Below are 17,908 nucleotides of genomic sequence, written 5' to 3' on the forward strand. Positions count from 1 at the left end.
AGAGTGAAGCTTGTAACGTTATATTGTGTATAATGCTAAATTATTTTGTGTTCTTAAAACATTTAGCTCTTAAAAAATTTCATCCATATTGGTTGAAAATCTGCATTTCTGTATGACACTGATAATACAAATACCAATAGTAACTATAATAGGGGATATTTGTTTTTAAAGCATGCACTGCTTTGTACCAGTTCCCATGTTAGAGAATTTTGAGGCATTATCCCCAATATTCAGGTAGGTATTACTACCTCTCTTACAGATGAGAATATGAGGGACAAAGTCTCACATTGCATTTGAGTCTTCATTTCTAAATCCCACTGCTCTGTAGAAAGGCACTTCTGGAAAGCAAAGGATGGACCAGCACAGATTAAATGTATGTTGTATGTTTTTAGAGAAATAAGAAATGCCTTGTATAGGCCAGGGAGACAGAGAGAGCTGAAGAGATGGCCATCTTACCTGGAGACCGGCAGCTTCCCAATTCTATTGTAATGTCATCCAGGGCTACAAGTCCACAGTCCCAAAAACTTTTGCATAAGCTCATGAAAACCACCTGCAATTTATAAAAATAAGACTGTGAATTCTCTTAACTAAAAATGAGAAACTCTTAGCACAACAGGTGCACAAAAACAAGCAGCAGACACCTCTGCACTGTACATATGAGCAACAGACCACAGTGGTACGAGTAATGGCGAGCCATTTATGTATGATATTGGAATTACTTCTATTATTTTTTTTTAAGCAGAGTGAAGCTCATAATGTTATATTGTGCATTATGTTAAATTAGTTTGTGTTCTTAAAGAGTTGATAGGGGGATGATATATAGGATGAACAAAGAGCACTTTTCAAGTCATTTATATTTTCATTGTACTGTACTTCATGGTTTACAATGCTGCTTCACATTATCTAATGTTTAATTAGCACAAGTTCATTCAATCCAAATTCAATTTCTCAAATACAAATCTTAACTCAAAGACAAAGGGAGATACAACAGAAGCTGAAATCAAAATTATAAATAATGAGAGCATTTGATTTTTTGGCTTATAATATTCAGTGTGTTATATATTAAATTCTTCTGTGTTATCAGTAGGATTCCTTTGTTTGTTGATCATTGCCAAAAGAATATATAATTTATTTAAAAAGAATTTTTTTAAAAGCCAGATGACAATTTTCCAGTATGCAAAATATAAAATGTCTTCAGCCAAGATCTTCAGCATAATTAAGATGTGTCCAAGTTTACTTGGATTATATTTATATTGCTTTAAATGATAAAAAAAAATTTAGTTTGGAGATGGGACACTATAAATAAGTAAATTTACAGGGAAGAACATAAAAACAAATTTTTAACCTTGTTAATTTTCTCATCTTTAGAGATTCTAGAGAGTCTGCAAATTATCTGAACATGTGAATTATTTTATTTGCCGGATTTATGCCTGGGAACTTATTAGCAAAGCAAAGATCTGTGCCATCAACCCTGAGTGTAGTTATGTTGTATTAGGAGTTTTTTTTGTTATATGGGAAGGAATACTAATCATCTCATAATTTATTCAATTACTATACTGCAGAGAGAAAAGTCTTGTAGAAGCTTTACAAGAATAGTGAAATTTCACAAGAACAGTGAAAAGTACTTTTGTAGATTGAATCTGTGGGAGGGAAATGATTCATCATTACCTAAGAGTCAAACATTTAGCATGTAAATGCATTCTAAAGTGAAGAAATATTGTTTCATATGTTTACTACAGCTTTATTTTATAATGACCATAAAAACAAAAAAAGAAAGAAACAATCCAAACATTTTAAAAATAGAGGAAACAAAATGTGATCCACAATCTAAGAAACAAGTAGCTGTTAGTTTTGATAGTTTGTAAATATTATTTAGTAACACAGAAATATATTCCTTTCATAACGTTAAGTAGAAAAAGCTGGTTACAGGAAATAAAGACAAAATATCTAGTTCATATAAAAATACATAGAAATCAACCTTGAAAACTGACCAAATTCATAACAATTATCTTAGGCTCATGAATTTAGGAGGAGTAAACAGAATTTCCCCTTATTTTCTAAACCGACTTCTGCACATGGGCCACGAAGTTTCAATCGCACTGTACGTGCATGCCTGCACATGGTATTTTGTGGAAGAGCCACACTCAAGGGGCCAAAGAGCCACGTGTGGCTCGAGAGCCGCAGTTTGCCGACCACTATTCTAGCCGATGAAGACATAATACAGCACAGCAGACTATGGATGGGCTAGAGCAGTGGTTCTCAACCTCTGGGTCATGACCCAGAGGTTGAGAACCACTAGCAGGGTCACCTAAGACCATCGAAAAACACAGATATTTACATTATGATTCATAACAGTAGCAAAATTACAGTTATGAAGTAGCAACGAAAATAATTTTATGGTTGGGAGTCACCACAACATGAGGAACTGTATTAAAGGGTCACGGCATTAGAAAGGTTGAGAACCACTGGGCTAGAGGCAAGGCAATGTGATAAGCAGGCACCCTACTCCAGGATTGGGAGGATCTAGAATTAGAAGCATAATTCCTACTAGACTGGATTGGCATTAGAATTATCACTAGCACAGAGCAGGGCAAAGATTGAAAGAAGGAAAGTCTACAAACATAGCAGATGAGCGGCAGGAAATGTGACACCCATCCCCTGAGGGGAAGAGTCAGGTTATGGGTGATCAACTCGCTCTAAAGAGGTGAAAGGCTATTTCTGATCCTGGTCTACTGACTCTATATAATGACCAACCTTTGTGGGGACCAACATTATTTTCTAAACATTCTATAATTTTTAAAATAAATTTTTAAATAGAAAAAGGAATCAGGATATCTATAATTAAGATGTGGAAAAATGAGTCTGTGTGTCCTAGATTGGCATTGTTTTTTTCTGATAGTGGCTAGGACGGAGTAAAATTAAAAATGCATTTCTTCAGTCACACTGTCACATGTCAAATGCTCAATAGCCACACAGCACTAGTGCCAACTGAACTGGACACAGCAGATACATAACATTTCCTCACTGCAGAAAGTTTCTTTGGAGAGCACTTCCTGGCTCCTTTTGAGCATTCCAAGCAATCTGTGATCTGCCACAGTGGGTTACGTGAAATGCTAAAGATGTTCTGGAACTGCACTGGGTTGTTCTTAGAACTCTCTCTGCACAGAGATTACCATCCATACCACATGCTGTTCTGTCTGATAAAAGGCCCACAGTCAGTCAGCTAAGGATTAGATTCAAACTCTGCTCTCAAACCCCAAATCTGTTTGGCAGTTGTCTGTCAGCATTCCAACACACACAAAAGACACATGACAGGACCAGCTTGTTTGGTTTAACACACTGGATTTTCCACCTGCTATTAATAATGCCGATAATGTCAGCTCCTATTCTTGAGCCACCATCTTACACTGTGAGGGTTTCTTGAGGTGGAGGGGTTACTTTAGGTAATACGTGACACAGCAAGCTGATGGTGGGGTCTGGCTGTCACAGGACACAGGGGAAGCCAAATATCTTAGTCTGCTCTTAAGAACTCTGTCTCTGGGTCCAGTTAAGAATGTGACAAGAATGGAATTGGCCTAAATTCTTGAGGAATCAACCCCTTTTTATTTTTAGATCTTTTTTAAAAAAAGAGTGTTTATTTCATTTTAGGCAGTATTTCAAAGCAAGTGGGATATTTCTAAAGACTTGAGGAAAAATCCTAGGCCACTTGCGTGTATATTAATATCTACTTGAGAAAGGGAAGAAGAGGGATGAAGGAAAATGATATCTTGTAGATAGGTGTTCCTGGTTTTATGCAAATCTCTTAAAAGTTAGAGGCACATTAGATTTGTATAAATCACTTTGTTTTAGTGCGCTAAAGGTTCCAGTTTGGGGCACTGGTGATACTTTTTACAAGCTTTGTTCGATAGAGACTATTCATTGTTGAGGAATCTTACCTAGACTAACTTTGGAAACAGGCATTGAATGGAGAGCTACAGAAACGTATTTGCAATTACTTTTAAATATAATCAAGTAAGGATCAACACTATTACTTACTACTTAAGCAGACATTGTACATTTATCTATAGTAAGGTGTTCTAATCTCAGCACTTTTGCAGGTTCAGATAACTCTTTGTTGTAGGGTATTCCCTTATGCATTGTAGGGTATTAAGCAGCAACCCTGGTCTTTGGTTATCACATTGGGTCTGCCCCCCGCTATTAATAATGTTGATAATGTCAGCTCCAATTCTTGTACTGCCATGCTACATTGTAAGGGCTAATTGAGGTGGAGGGGTTAACTTAGGGTAGTTTGTGACATAGTAAGCTGCTACCAGTATTGCTAGATGCCAGTATCACCCCCAAGTCATGGCAATCAAAAATGTCTCCAGACACTGGCAAATACCCTTGGGGCGGAGACAAAATCTCCTCTGGTCCAGGGTGGTAGAAACTGCTGTACTGTGTATAAAACCCCATTTATTAAATTCCTATTCTGTGTCCTTCCTGTGCTGGCACTTTCAGATCTGTTACCTCATTATCTGAGTCACTGTTATTTTCAACCTATTTCTTCTCCCAGGTCAGAACAGAGCAGTTGTTTCTACTTTAAAGGTGGACTAGATTGAGTTGGTTTTCTCTCCTGCACATCACTGGGGAGTGGTTCAAATAAAGAATGAAATATCTCCAAGCCCTGGAAACAAAAGTCAAAGAATATAAAAGCAAGGGAGATGTACTAACACCCGAACTGAATCATCATCCCTGAGATTAGCAGGGCTTTACTGTCCAATTTCCTGTTCACAAAACTGCACATCGTCCAAGGGCAATGGAATATCTTCTTTGTTTTCATCCTTCTCTCTTTTGAAAAAGAATGATCTACTCCCTCAAAACAACATAATCCTAAAAAATAACTGAGCAAAGTCTCCAACTATTTTCTAAAGTTTTTTGAAATGTGGGAGAAGCAGTGGGGTGGAGAGGGGGACTGTATAGAAACCCAACCACAAGATTGTGTTAGTCAGAGGGGCTAGACTTCCCCTAGATCAGTAAAAGTCCATAAAAGTTCCTGGTTAAAGCACCTTGGAAAGAAAAAGTAGAGAAACAGATATGTCAGGAGCTTATTTTCCAAACCAAGTCAGATTGGATTTTTTAAAGTATTAGGGGTTATTGATCTTAACTTTATGAAGTCTCATAGTTTGAGGACAATCCAACACAATGAGTAGGATTTTGTTAAGGGATGGAGAAAATCAAGCTTTGGTGGGAGATAGGGAATATACACCGCAAACCTTTGTTGTGCATTTAAAAAGGGTTGTCTGCATTAAAGAATTAAACACAGGCTATGTTAACTGGTTTTTCACTATATTCTCCTTCCTCTCCCCCCTCCAATATCACCACTGTCTTTATAGTAGTTTCCATGGTCTGCTGGGTAGACATAGTTGGCCTTGGCCAGGTTGTTGGGTTAGTCCACTATTTATTTTACCAACTGGATAGCCCCAGTTAGGCTTATAATTAGCATGTGAATGATAGCTTCCAGAAATGGCCTTCTATCTTCACATAGGAGCATTTCAATCCTATGACAATACCATAAATTACCCATGTTCACAAAACAAACGTAGTTAGGCGTTTATTATACATGGTGGACCTCAACAATTTGCCACAGAGTTGATTCTGGGTTAAATTTAACTTTTCCTCTGATGAGGTTAAAATCCTTTGGAATCCCTTGCACAGATAAATTTGGATATGGCAACTACAGAGCAGATGGAATAATTATTCACAAAATGACTGTAATCTAGTCAGTGAAATCCCAGAGCTTTTCATAAAGATGCTATTGACACAATTGTAGGATATGCTATATAGTGAAATTGCATTCATGCAACTATTTGACAATAAGTTGTAATATAATTTTAAAAATACAAAACCACAAAGCAAAACAAAACAAAAATTCAAATGTTAAAACACTTAACTAATTTTCACAAATCCCCAAAGACAGGGTGAGTGTAGCTCTATCTAGAAAAATGAGTATGAAACGTTAGCATTTTTAGAATCACAGCCATGTTTTGGGAAATAGTGGCTAACATGTAATAGCAAGCCTCCTGCAGATACTATATTTAGTCTTCAGAACCCACAAAAGGCAGAATGACATGTGTTTTTAAATGTCTTTAGCTGACCAACACTTTTTTTTTCTTATATGAGCCATCTGTTTTGTTTTTTTCTTTTCAAAAGTCTTATCTGATTTAATTCAACTTTTGGCTTTGACAAGCAATAAAAATTGAGCAGCTTCCCGCTTCTCCCAGCAGAAGTCTCTCTGCTCACAAGAGCTTCCATTCCAGGGTGGAGGACAAGCTGTGGTACACTTGCTGATTTGCAAAGTTTTACTTGCTATTTTGCTGGTTAATATCCAGATTAAATTCTGGTTAATATCCAGATCTCTCAGCTCACCCATTTAAGAAATCTACATTATTTTTTTTAAATATTTTGGTCACTGTAAAGGGAGGAGAGATTCCAGAAGAGACATCAGAATCAGTCATTATTTTAGAATGAGGAAAAGGCCCCTGTGACATAAGCTCAAGGTCACATAACAGCCAACTACATCCCCAGGCATGAAATATACAGCATATTTCAACCTCTCCTCTCAGTCAGCAATCTCTCCTCTCTGTAGCATCTCAGTGATGTCCTTCTCTCCCTCAGCTGATGCTCCATACTGAAAATTTAAGTCCTTACAAAAGCATCTCCTCAAATTCCCATCTCCACACCTTCAACCTTATCTATATTTGTACTCATTTTTACTTCCTTTTCATTGTTTTGGGAGCAAGGTCTGTTTGATTGCCAAGGTCTGTTTGATTGCTCTTCTCATTGTGAGACACAGATACCTAATCCTACTTAATTAATATTGAGGATCCTAATGGAAAATATACATGAAAAGCCTCCAAAAAATGAACACGAGACAAAGGTAAGAGTTTTAGTGTTTTAGAGCCTAATTCCACACTCTAATAATGAGGACATTATTAAATCTAATTATTTCAATAAACCTTATATCATCACTGGAGGAAATTAGATACAAATGCCTTCATCTTTTTTTTTTTTTTTACATACGTACTCTCTTCAGGGGGTATGGGGTCTGACCAAAACAATGTTGGGTGCACATACAATGTTTATCTCTGACCCACCTCCCTTAGGGAAGACCTGACCAAATACACTCCAGAGTAATGTAATGTAATCTAATGTAATGTATTGACCAATTTAATTGTCAAGTCCAAGGATGGACATCATAATACATAACTATTGTTGTGGCTCCCTTGGATGGAGATATAAAAATATCAGTCCTCCCAGAAGACAGGCAGAGAGCAATCAATAAATAGAGCACAAAAGGAAGATTCTAGGTCTTTGTCTTGACCTTTAAGAGCTCATTCCTGCCCTGGATGAACTTTTCCAGAATCAGGAGAGACAGCAGACACTCTAGCAGGAATACTGGCTTTGCCCTACTCATGTCTGAGACATGGAGACAGTTGTTGGCCTTATTTTCATTGATCTCCGAGGCAAAGTATAGATCCTTGACTTGATGAAGAGCTGTGGCTAAAGCTCATGTAACACTAAACCCTTTTAAACTATGCCACGACTTAGGAAATCAACCCCTACTGGTATATAATTGGGCAGTTTCCATTTTCTCAACTTTTTACAACTATTGCTGAGATGCATTTTGGTAGCTAAATCTTTGTGCATAATAGTTATTTTCTGATGATAAACCCCTACAAGTACAATTGTTATGGCCAAAGTTTTGTATGTTTGGTGAATGTAATTGAAATGCCATCTAGAAATATATCTGCCCAGCTGGTGTGGCTCCATGGTTGAGCATTGACCTATGAGCTAGGAGGTCACTGGTTTGATTCCCAGTGAGGGTACATGCCTAAGGCACATGGCCATGGAGATGAATATGGGTCTCAGAGCAAGAGTGACCCACACTTGCCCATACACTAGATAGCCATGTGGCTTTAAGCAGCCTCATGGCCCATCACCACGTGGACCTCACACACAATAGACTGCAGGCTAAGCTAGCCAGATGCTAGACTGGACTGTGCTTTACTATGGAGTAGAGACTACTGCTGAAAACAAGATTGGACTTTGTCCGTGATGAGATGGAGGGAGATGGGACCTTATAAGGAAACCCTCTTAATCTTACATCATCTATAAAACATTCCACAATACCTCCTTTTGCTGTGGGGGCCTCAGAAAATTATTTTCCCTACAAGAACTCTACTTCTGCCAGTAACAGATAGGGACACTGATAACAGAAGGAGGATCAACTGTTTGAAGACTGAAGTGAAACAGGCAGGCCACAAATAGTAATGCCTCCTTGAGCAATGTGTAGATACATGTGTAATCTGACATTGAAGAGAAAATAGAAGCTCACGGCCCATCCGTGGTGTGGTGGGAGATGCCGTAGAGAAGTGGCTTGTAGACCATTTGGAGAGAGACCTCTACTAGAGGTAGACACTGAGAAGACAGAGCAGAAAATAGCCAGAGAAAATCTTACAAGAGGAGGAGACAAGGACGGAGATATCATGCAAAAGGAAGTAAGGTATTCTTCCCCAAGTGAAAGTAGAGAGTTTTTATTTATGTCTAAATTGCCAATTCCCAGTAAGTGATTTCAGCTTACAGTTAGTTCCCTGGTCTATGAGCTCAGAAATACTCACCTAATATATGAGCTCAGCAAACCAGAAGATCCCTAAAGATTTGATACTCACTGTGAGTATCAAAAACTAACATTGCCTCATCCAGAATACTTGGGAAAAGAATCCCTAACATGCAGCCATTTTAAGGCTGTGAAATAATAAGATTAGAAAACTAGAAGTGTGGTGGAAGGTAGTGTTTTCAGGTTTTAAGCAATCCTTGGAATAAATGTTAGCTTACTTAAGCTTATTAATAAAAATATGGGGAAAGAAGGTCTATTCTGTCTTTTCAGATACCTGCATGGTACTGTGAGGACAAATGTGGTAATCAGCAATATTCCATGAAATTAATTCCTTGAAGTCATAAAAGAGTGCCGTGACATAAAGACTACATCCCTGTCAGCTGTGTTAGCCGCTACCAGTTGTGCTAATCAGTCTGTCCAGTCTTTTCCCCATATGTGGACCTGAAACACACAAGCCCTCAACAAATATCCGGAAGGAAATGAAAGAGAACAAAACCCTGACTACCTCAACCCTGCCTTATTCATATTTAAAGTAGAATTCTTGGACTGACAACAGACACTGTGTGTAGCTTGAAAAACTCAAGAGTTGGCTCCTTTTCCATACTTAGCCCCTCCATTCATTTCCATGTTAAAACGTACTCCACTCAACAGTACAATTTGCCCTGTGTATGGAACCGTTATAATCTGTTCTATATGTCCTGATTATTTTGTGAGCAATGATCTACTATTTCTACGTTGTACACGGTTGTCCTACTTTCCTTATGCAGGGAAATTAGTGTTCGGGAGCAACTCTTTCCCAGTGTCCTCAGACATCGTGAAATCTGATAGGAAATTTCTCTCCTCCAACGTATCTTGTCTACACATTGCTTTGCTGGTCCCTTCATCCTTTTATAACCAGGTATCATGTTATTAAATAGTCACCTACTTATACATCTTTCCAGAAACTTACTATACTCTCTTTCAAGTATTACATTTAAACATTTCAAAACCCTTAGACTTCTGCTTTTAAAAGAATGATTTTAAAAGCAGAAATCCAAATCAAAGACTTAACTTTCATTGATTTTTTTTTTCTAAAAGGAGATTATTATACAAGGAAATAAAGAAATAAAGAAAGCTATCCATGAGGACTGTGCTGCACAATGTTAAAGGTCAGTTCCTGACGTGAAGGTGCCTAAAAATAAAATAGGAGGTAGAAGAGACTTAGCAGTTCTCTTAAAACAGGTCCTTATGTCAAGAGAGGTGACATGGCATTCTGATCTACATAGTTAATGCCAGAGTTGAGACTTGAAGCCAAGTCTTCCTATCCCAGACATAGGAGCCTTTATTATACAAACAAGTAAAACACAAGTTAATGAGTGATAATAGATTCCGAGGAAGGGGCACTGGGAGAGGAGGAGGAGATTGATTTTCTCAGGCATGATGATTCCTGCAGCAAGATCAATGGGATAAGCCCTGTGAGGGTAGAAGGCCACACAGTCAGAAGGCAAGGAATAGGGGAGTGAGAAAATGCACTGGAGCACAGACAGTAATTGAAGATGCATTTTTCAAGAAATTTGAGATAACAGGAATGGGATAGGGTGGCCGCTTAAATAGGTACGAAGGTGAAAGGAAGGTTTGTTCATTTGTGTGAACAACGTATGTTGCAAGAGAGGGAATAATTTATGAAATAAGGTCCCAGAGGAGGAAGGAAAGTGAGGTAAAATGTGTAGAAGGTTTTGTCAAATTCATCAGGTGACAAAGAAAGGCAGGTGAGGATTTGGAGAGGAACAGAACTGAAGGGACTTGTGCTGAATGCTTTCATCCGTTTGGGAGATGAGCCCATGGGGTCACATCCTAAGAAGGAGGCAGGGAGAATCAAGTTGAAAACTTGTGAATGAAAATGGATCTGAACATCTGGGTGGGGAATGAGAAGAAAGGACAACGAGAGATGAGAGGAATGAAAAGGTTTTCCCAGCAGCTTGAGGGAAAGGAGGAGGTTCATTAGCCTGGTTTTCTTCAGCTGTGCTGAGGAGGGCTGGGCATGGGGGAGCAGATGGAAGGAGCTGCCAAGGGTTCAGAGGACCAAGGTGGTAGAAGCCAGAAGGGCCTCAGGTGGGAGAGTGTGATGTGGAAGTGAGCGTATCAGTGACCAGAAGCACAGAATGGAGGCTGCAGGGTCGGAGAAAGAATCTGGAAAATTGAGAAAGGATCTTGTAAAATCTCACATCCATCTTTGGGTATAGAAAGATGGCGCGATGTAAGGATGGAAAGTTTTTCCAAAGAGAAGAATTTGGAGTTTTAATAAATATAATCATAAAAAGCCCCAAACCAGACTTAGCATGTATATGTTAATGTGGGTCTTTATACCCATGCCAGCAGAATAGTCTTGCATTTAAGTGTTCACACTGGAATTTCTTACAGAACAAACTGCACAGCTGTTGGGCAACAGGGCTTAAGTTTTATATGGTCCAAAGGCAGGAATATAATATTCCTTCTTCCTTTGATGGGTTTATGTTACTCTTCCTTGCCATGAGAACACATCATTTTTGAGAGTTTAGTTCTCTTTCTTATGTAATGAGTACCCACTCTGTCCCAGAAATTATGTTTGCATTAGAAATAAAAATTAGCCCTGGCTGGTTTGGCTTAGTGGTACGTGCAGGAAGCAACCAGTGGATTATGTCTCTCTTACATTGATGTTTCTCTCTCTCTCCCTCCCTTCTTTAAAAATCAATGCAAAAAAAAAAATGCCCTCAAGTAAGGACTAAACTAAATGATTAAATAAAAAAGAACTAAGACATGGGATATCTTCTTCAGAAGCTTACAGATTAATGTAACTAGGCAGGGAAATAGAAAGCTTCAAGGTGATGGATTACATGCTATGATAGTAGGGTGGTGCTAAAAGGAGCTACATAAGACAAGGGTTCTCCATCAAGTACTTTTCAGGAACTGGTACCTTAAACAGGATTTTTTCATGTAGCACTTACAAGAGTTTCAAATGTTACTCTGCATATTGTGAGTCTTTATGTGTATAAGAATAGAGATCTAGTAAGCAAAATTTCCCCGACTCATTTGACCACAGAACCCTCTTTCTATAGAACAACATAAGAAATTTCTATCCCATAGCACACACCCCGAGAAGTGCTGACATAGGTTCTTGCCTGGTGAAAACAAAAGAGTATTAAATTTTTTTTCAGATTGGCCAGATGGGGGCTGTCTCTAAATCTATAAATGACTTTGGGATTTTGTTTGTTTTCTAATCCTATAACGGAGTAAAGATGAGGAGTTTACCATGAAGATTTTACTGACTGCTGAGCTGACCATTAAGCCAGACCTGATGAAACAGAAGGCCTGTCTATTCTCTCATTTAGGGGCCATTTAGCACTGTTTTCCAAAAGAAATATTTAATGAGCAAAATGTTGAGTTCTTCTCAGTGCTTCTCATTAGCAGGCTACTCAACGGCCTTTGCTAAAGGGACAACTAGCTTCAGGTCAGGAGCCATGGCAGGACCTGATAGGTGCGGTACAGGGACGGAGCATGATGTTAAACTGAGGATTGAAGCACATGAAGGCTGGTGCTTGTGCTCCATCATCAGGGAATTTCTAACAAGGACTCTCTAGTCTCTCCCCACATCTGGCTTTTAAGGAAAGCATTTTGGAGTGTAATGTTGCCTCTCCTCATAACCCTCTCTGGCGTGCTGAAGTTTCAGGTTAATTATTGATTACCTGCTCTCCACTTAGTAACATGCTGGAGAAAAACCAATCAAGAAAACCATTTCACAATTCCTGCCCTTTCAAAATGTTTCTAAAACATTACAAAATTTATTTTGGGTTGTTCAGGATTGTGTAAAAGCAGCCATTTCATTAAGAAAGTATAGTAATATTAAATCAATATGCAGAAATATCCATGTACTATAGAGGTATTGCCTATGAAACCTTATGAGGATCAGGAGCTAGAAAAGAATTTCCCTAATATCTGTCATTCTCCCTTCTCCCTCTCTCTCTCTCTCTCTCTCTCTCTCTCTCTCTCTCTCTCTCTCTCTCCCTCCCTCCCTCCCTCCACCCCCCATCTCCCTCCTTCTCTCCAGCTGCATTTAGTAAATGCTAACTACAGTTCCAGGTACATGCTAAGGGCTTTCCATGATGCATCTAATCTGATCTTCACCATAATCCCATGAGGTAGGTAATACTAGTCACCCATTTTACCTATGAGGAAAAGCGAAGCTCAGGAAGGTTACGAAACTAGCCCAAACTATTAGGCATAAGTGGCGCAGAATCCACAGCCCAGTCCCTGATGCATTGTGCTGCATTTCCTTCTATACCACTGCTCTCCCTGCCTGTATTGAACCACCTTGAATTTTGACCTCTCCTACTAGCCAAAGTTACTACTAAATAGAACAACTCATCATCAGTAATAAAACCTCAGACATTTTTAGGAATCTTGAGTTAGGGCTCCCATTTTCACCTGATTCTATACTTTCCATGTTAGGAGAGATGTGGAAGGCATAAAGGCATAATATAAAAAGCTGGGTGAAAAGGTGAAGGGATTAAGATGTACAAATTGGCAGCTACAATACCTGTATAGTCAGGAGGATATAAAGTAGTACACAGGGAACATAGTCAATGTTATTGTAATGTCTATATGGGCACTAGACTTATTGGGGGAATCACCTGTCAGTTATATAAATGTCTACCCATGATGCTGTACACCTGAAACTAATATTGAATATCAACTGTAATTTTTTTTAAAGCATGGATTCTGGAGTCAAAAAGACCTGGATTTACCTCTCAGCTTTGCCACTTCGTAGCTGTATGCTGTTAAACAATGTCTTTAATTTCATGCCCAAGCTTTTTTCATCTGTGAAATGGGGCTATGATGCTTTCCTTCCGAGGGTGCTATAGCATCCAATGAATGCTTAGTATGGTGCCTGGCCCAGGGAAAGTGTTCAATAAAAGTCACTGTCGTTTGTAGGTGTGGCAACATTACACTGAATCCATCATCCAGATACTTTGCTAGAAAGGTCTCAGGGAAATTCTTTCCACTGTTATCATTCCTTAAATAGAGCTCTATATTACAGTTTCCATCGAATAGCAGGCACTCTAGCAAGGGGGTTGTTCATTGAACCAGCCCATTGTTCTTAAAACAGGCTGGGTTAAGAACTAAGAGGGGGAAAAGTGAAGGAAACAGCCGGAGTGAAGGCATCTGGGGAGGCACAGATGGGATAGCGTGTGGGTTAGGAGAGAGGAAGGAGGAACAGGCTGAGGAAGGGAGACAAGTTGAAAGTTCTGACTTCCTTTCAGTTCTGTCCAGGCTACCCCTCACTCAGCTCAGCTCTGGTTTGAGATGGCACCTCACTGAAAGGTGAAAATAATGTTCACCTTTTTATAAGGCAGTTTATAATCTCCAATGAAAGGGATTATTGTTGTTATTATTTTGACTATGTAGCATCCTCAGACATATCCACCAAACACTTCAACTAGTGAAAATTAGCACCATGGTTAGGCTAGATGCAGTCAAAATGGAAACACATGGCTTTGAGCTAGGGGGTGGGTGTGAAATACAGGCATTGGCTCTCTTCGGGTTGGGCCCTGACTAATAACTCTTGACTGGCTTTGGGGACAGGGTGGTGAGGATGTAAAACAGAGGCAAGGGAGGTTCTCCCACAACTGTGCAATAAGCTCTGAGCTTAGACATTTATTTCTAGTAGAACGTGATCATGGGTTAGTCTTACTCCGAATTCTAGGATGCCAAGGGAACTAACAGAAGATACATTGCTCTCCCTGCAGGAATGCTGTAAGAATTAAATAAAATAACAGAAGGTATCTGCACCCCAAGGCAAGTGGGGAGCCTTACTTTCTCCAGCTGCACAAGAACAAGCCTTCCCCAAGGCTAAAAACTTAGAGCACCCAAGAAGACCTGTTCCACAGAGTTGGATAGACCATGGTTCAAATCCCAGCTCTGCCACTTACCAGCCATTTACTCATTTGTTATTTTATTTATTCATTTTTCATTTTTCTTCTATTTATTTATTCAGTACATAAGTACCAAACCAAATTTATAAAATGTTACTGATGATCTACTTTGCACCAGGCACAGTGCTGTAGATACAGAAATAAATAAGACTAACAAGGTTTCTGTCCTTATGAAGGTTATTAGTAAAATGTATATGAAAACCTTCCTCCTGTCAGAGTCTGGGCATGCCATGGGATCCAGAATCAAGTCCCTGCTTATCCACAAGTGCCTCGAAATCATGGAAGACCCAGACCCAGCCTGCCCCACCTCTATCAAGCCCCACAGGGTGGAGGGTGCAGCCTCAGGCCCCCTGGCCCGGTGCTGGGGGGAGGGTGTGTGTGTGTGTGTGTGTGTGTGTGTGTGTGTGTGTGGCCTCAGGTACCCTGGCCCCAGTGTGACAAAGTAAGGGCAGGAGGAAGCAAGGGTGTGATGAACATTTGCATATTAGGATGTTAAGGTCAATTACACCTTAATTTTTTAAAAACTAAGATCGAAAAACCAGTAGATTGTGGGATGGGAATCTGAAGCTAGAGGCTCCTGTGTCTATGTTCCTACTCAATGTGTTATACTGTCTCCTAGATGACAAATGGGAGGCCTGGTGTGCGCCAAACTCTAACCCATCTCTGGGGCAAGAACAGGATTCTCTGTGGAGGTGAGCTTTAAGCTGTGATTGAATTAAGAGGCATCTAGGCAGAGGAAATGGTGTGCGAGGCCTCAGGTGAGAGGGAGCAGAGTAGGCAGCAGGAATTCATGGTGCAATGCAGTTTGAGTGGAGAGAACAAGAGGTGAGCTGGAAAGGGGACTGATGCCAGAGCCTGTTCCCTAAGAGCAATAGGAAGTCCCAGGGTTCTTACAGGGAAGGGCTTCCTCATGAGAACTCTGCTGCCCAGGGAACCCAGACTGGACTGCAGGAGGGCTGGGCTTTTTAATTTTATCTTTTAGAATCAATTTACAAACTAACAGTTCCCATCCAGGATGGTAGGGCACCTCTGGGCCATTTGAGGATGTGTGGAAATAATTTGGGTTGCTGCACTAATTGCAGATGTTAAGAATCCAGTAATGTGAGAGATGCCCCTTTCCCTCCTCTCCCCAAACACAAAGGCCATCTTCCAAATGCCAAGGGGGCCCCCACTGGGAAATCCAGCTATCGGGGAAAGCCAGAGGTATCCCTGCTGGAATACAAATGTTATAAGCCACGATAATGCAAAAGCAATTGTATAGCTGAGAGACTCTGAGGAATGGAGGGGGCCAAAGAGGCAAAGGGAAATGTCAGGGTGAAAATTTATTCGTCTTACATAGTGTTTGTGAAGAGACACTATCTAAATGTGTGGGTCCAAAAATAGATGGTTAAGTGAATTAAAGCTATAAAGGAAATTGAGAGAAAAGTAAAAGAGGAGGAGGAGAGAGAAAGGCATAAATAAGCTAAATTCTTTATCTTTCATAGCAGGGAGCCAGCAAATACTTAAGGTTAATGAGTCAAGAAATGGAGGCAGAAACACAGTATTTAGAATTATAGACAAAACCACCAGAAAACCAGGGAGAAAACCATCAGAAAAAGAAGTGGAATCAAAGTTTGAGTTCAAGGGTAGGAAATGGTCAGAGTCTGACTTTGATTTTGATCCCTTCTCTGAAATACTGTTTGTATGTTACTCCCATCCGTATGTGTTAACATCAGTGAACTTTAGTTTCCTGCCTTTCTTAAGGCCTGCCTCGATGATGGATGTCAAATGGCCTCTCCCAAGAGCTGGTTCTCTTTCGCAGGGACCTGTGAAACCTGGGGAGCCTGGGGGCCACCTTCAGAATTGTGTCAGGGTTTTGTAGTGTACCATCTCCTCCACAGGCATGGGGAGTTCCTCTGGAGGCTGTGAGAACTTCCCTGCCTGCACTCCATCCATTTTTTTCCTTAAGGGATTGGGGAGGCTTTGTTGCTGGGAGGGATGGAGGTCAGCCTCAGAAGATCCGGGAAGATCCTCTGAGGCATCCTTATTGGCTGAAGGGCTTGCTCCTATTCCATGCTGTCAGGTAAGAGCGGGACTTGCTCTAAAGAGGTGGGCAGGTTCCTAAACAAGCCATGTGGGTAGAGGATATGGGGGAAAGGGTGGAGTCAGGTGTGTGGGGGCAAGAATTAGAATCCAGCATGGTCTGAACCTCAGCCCTCCAAATACCAGTGCAGCGGGGCCTCGATTTGTCACTTTTTCATATGTCCAATTGGTAGAATCACTCCTGTTTTTCTCCACTGCCTTTCTGTGAGATAGTGAGACAGTATGTTGTTATCTGTATAATATCTCACTTTTCTGTCATCTGTGACCTCCTTAAGGGTGAATCTGAACCCCATTCATCTTTATATCCCCGTCCTGAGCATCATATACTTAATAAATGCTGGTTGAATCAAGAAATAAACAAATGAATGAATGGATGAGTAAATGAATGAAATGCTTACTATAACCCCTTTTGAAAACAATAGCAAAACAGAGTGTGGAGTACAATAAAAATTCCATTAATTGCTGTACATCCCTGATTGTGTCAATCTGGTGCAAGTCTCTCCCCCCCCCCCCCCCCCGTGTGTGTGTGTGTGTGTGTATGTGTTGTGGCTTCCAACTAAAGTTTAGCTGTTAAACTTGGACTGTTAACATAGTATTCCCTTTCTTTTGACTATTCTCAGGGAACCTGAGAAATAAATGACAAGCAAACTCCCTAAGTGGCCATGATTCTGAGACACAGACAACTGGAAAAAACTGAAGGATATAATTGGCCCTGGCTGGGGACAGCGTGTGAGTGTGGGCTGTCAGCTGGAACGGAGAGAAAATAGCACATCCGCCAGTTGAAAATAATTAAACAGAAATTTACTCATGCAGTCCAGCAACTGCAAGGGAACAAAGGGTTGTGCAGATGCCTGTACCTTGGTAGGCATGGGCTTCTTAAAGGCGATCTCTGCTTCCATCCAAACACCTCTCGGAGTCTCCAGCACAGACCAGATCTTCTCTTGAACCACGTGGTTCTCTTCAAAGATATATACAGCTAGAGTGTCTCTCATTTTTAAGAATCCATAGATGGCGTAATAAAAACGCAGACAATACTGCAGGTTTCCCGGCAGGGTAGGACCGTAGAGCCTTCCAATGTAGCCAGGCTGTGATGTAAACTTGGTGTTGGCCAGCAAGTAATACCCTGTGAATGGGACAAAGCAGTCAGTGTATCGGCCAGGGCAAGTTTAAATAATGTAGCTCAGATGATCAAGTGTAAAAATTTGGTTAAAGTCATGGAATT

The 17,908-nt window shown here is 40.2% G+C and overlaps 1 protein-coding gene across 2 annotated transcripts in view; it reads right to left on the reverse strand.

The window, feature by feature from the left end:
* MAMDC2 (MAM domain containing 2) overlaps nucleotides 1–17,908 on the reverse strand; it is a 128,158-nt gene that overhangs the window by 16,663 nt on the left and 93,587 nt on the right. For both annotated transcript variants that reach the window (XR_014796383.1, XM_084899516.1), the window contains exons 9-10: nucleotides 17,544–17,809; nucleotides 457–550 (exon numbers count right to left, since the gene is read on the reverse strand). Coding sequence is in view for 1 of the 2 variants with exons in the window: in XM_084899516.1 (XP_084755642.1) it covers nucleotides 457–550; nucleotides 17,544–17,809 (360 nt within the window). In the remaining variant the exon portion in view is untranslated. The remainder of the gene's footprint in view (nucleotides 1–456; nucleotides 551–17,543; nucleotides 17,810–17,908) is intronic.

This window comes from Pipistrellus hanaki (assembly GCF_964339955.1).
Source record: "Pipistrellus hanaki genome assembly, chromosome: 11".
In the NCBI taxonomy this organism is placed as follows: domain Eukaryota; kingdom Metazoa; phylum Chordata; class Mammalia; order Chiroptera; family Vespertilionidae; genus Pipistrellus; species Pipistrellus hanaki.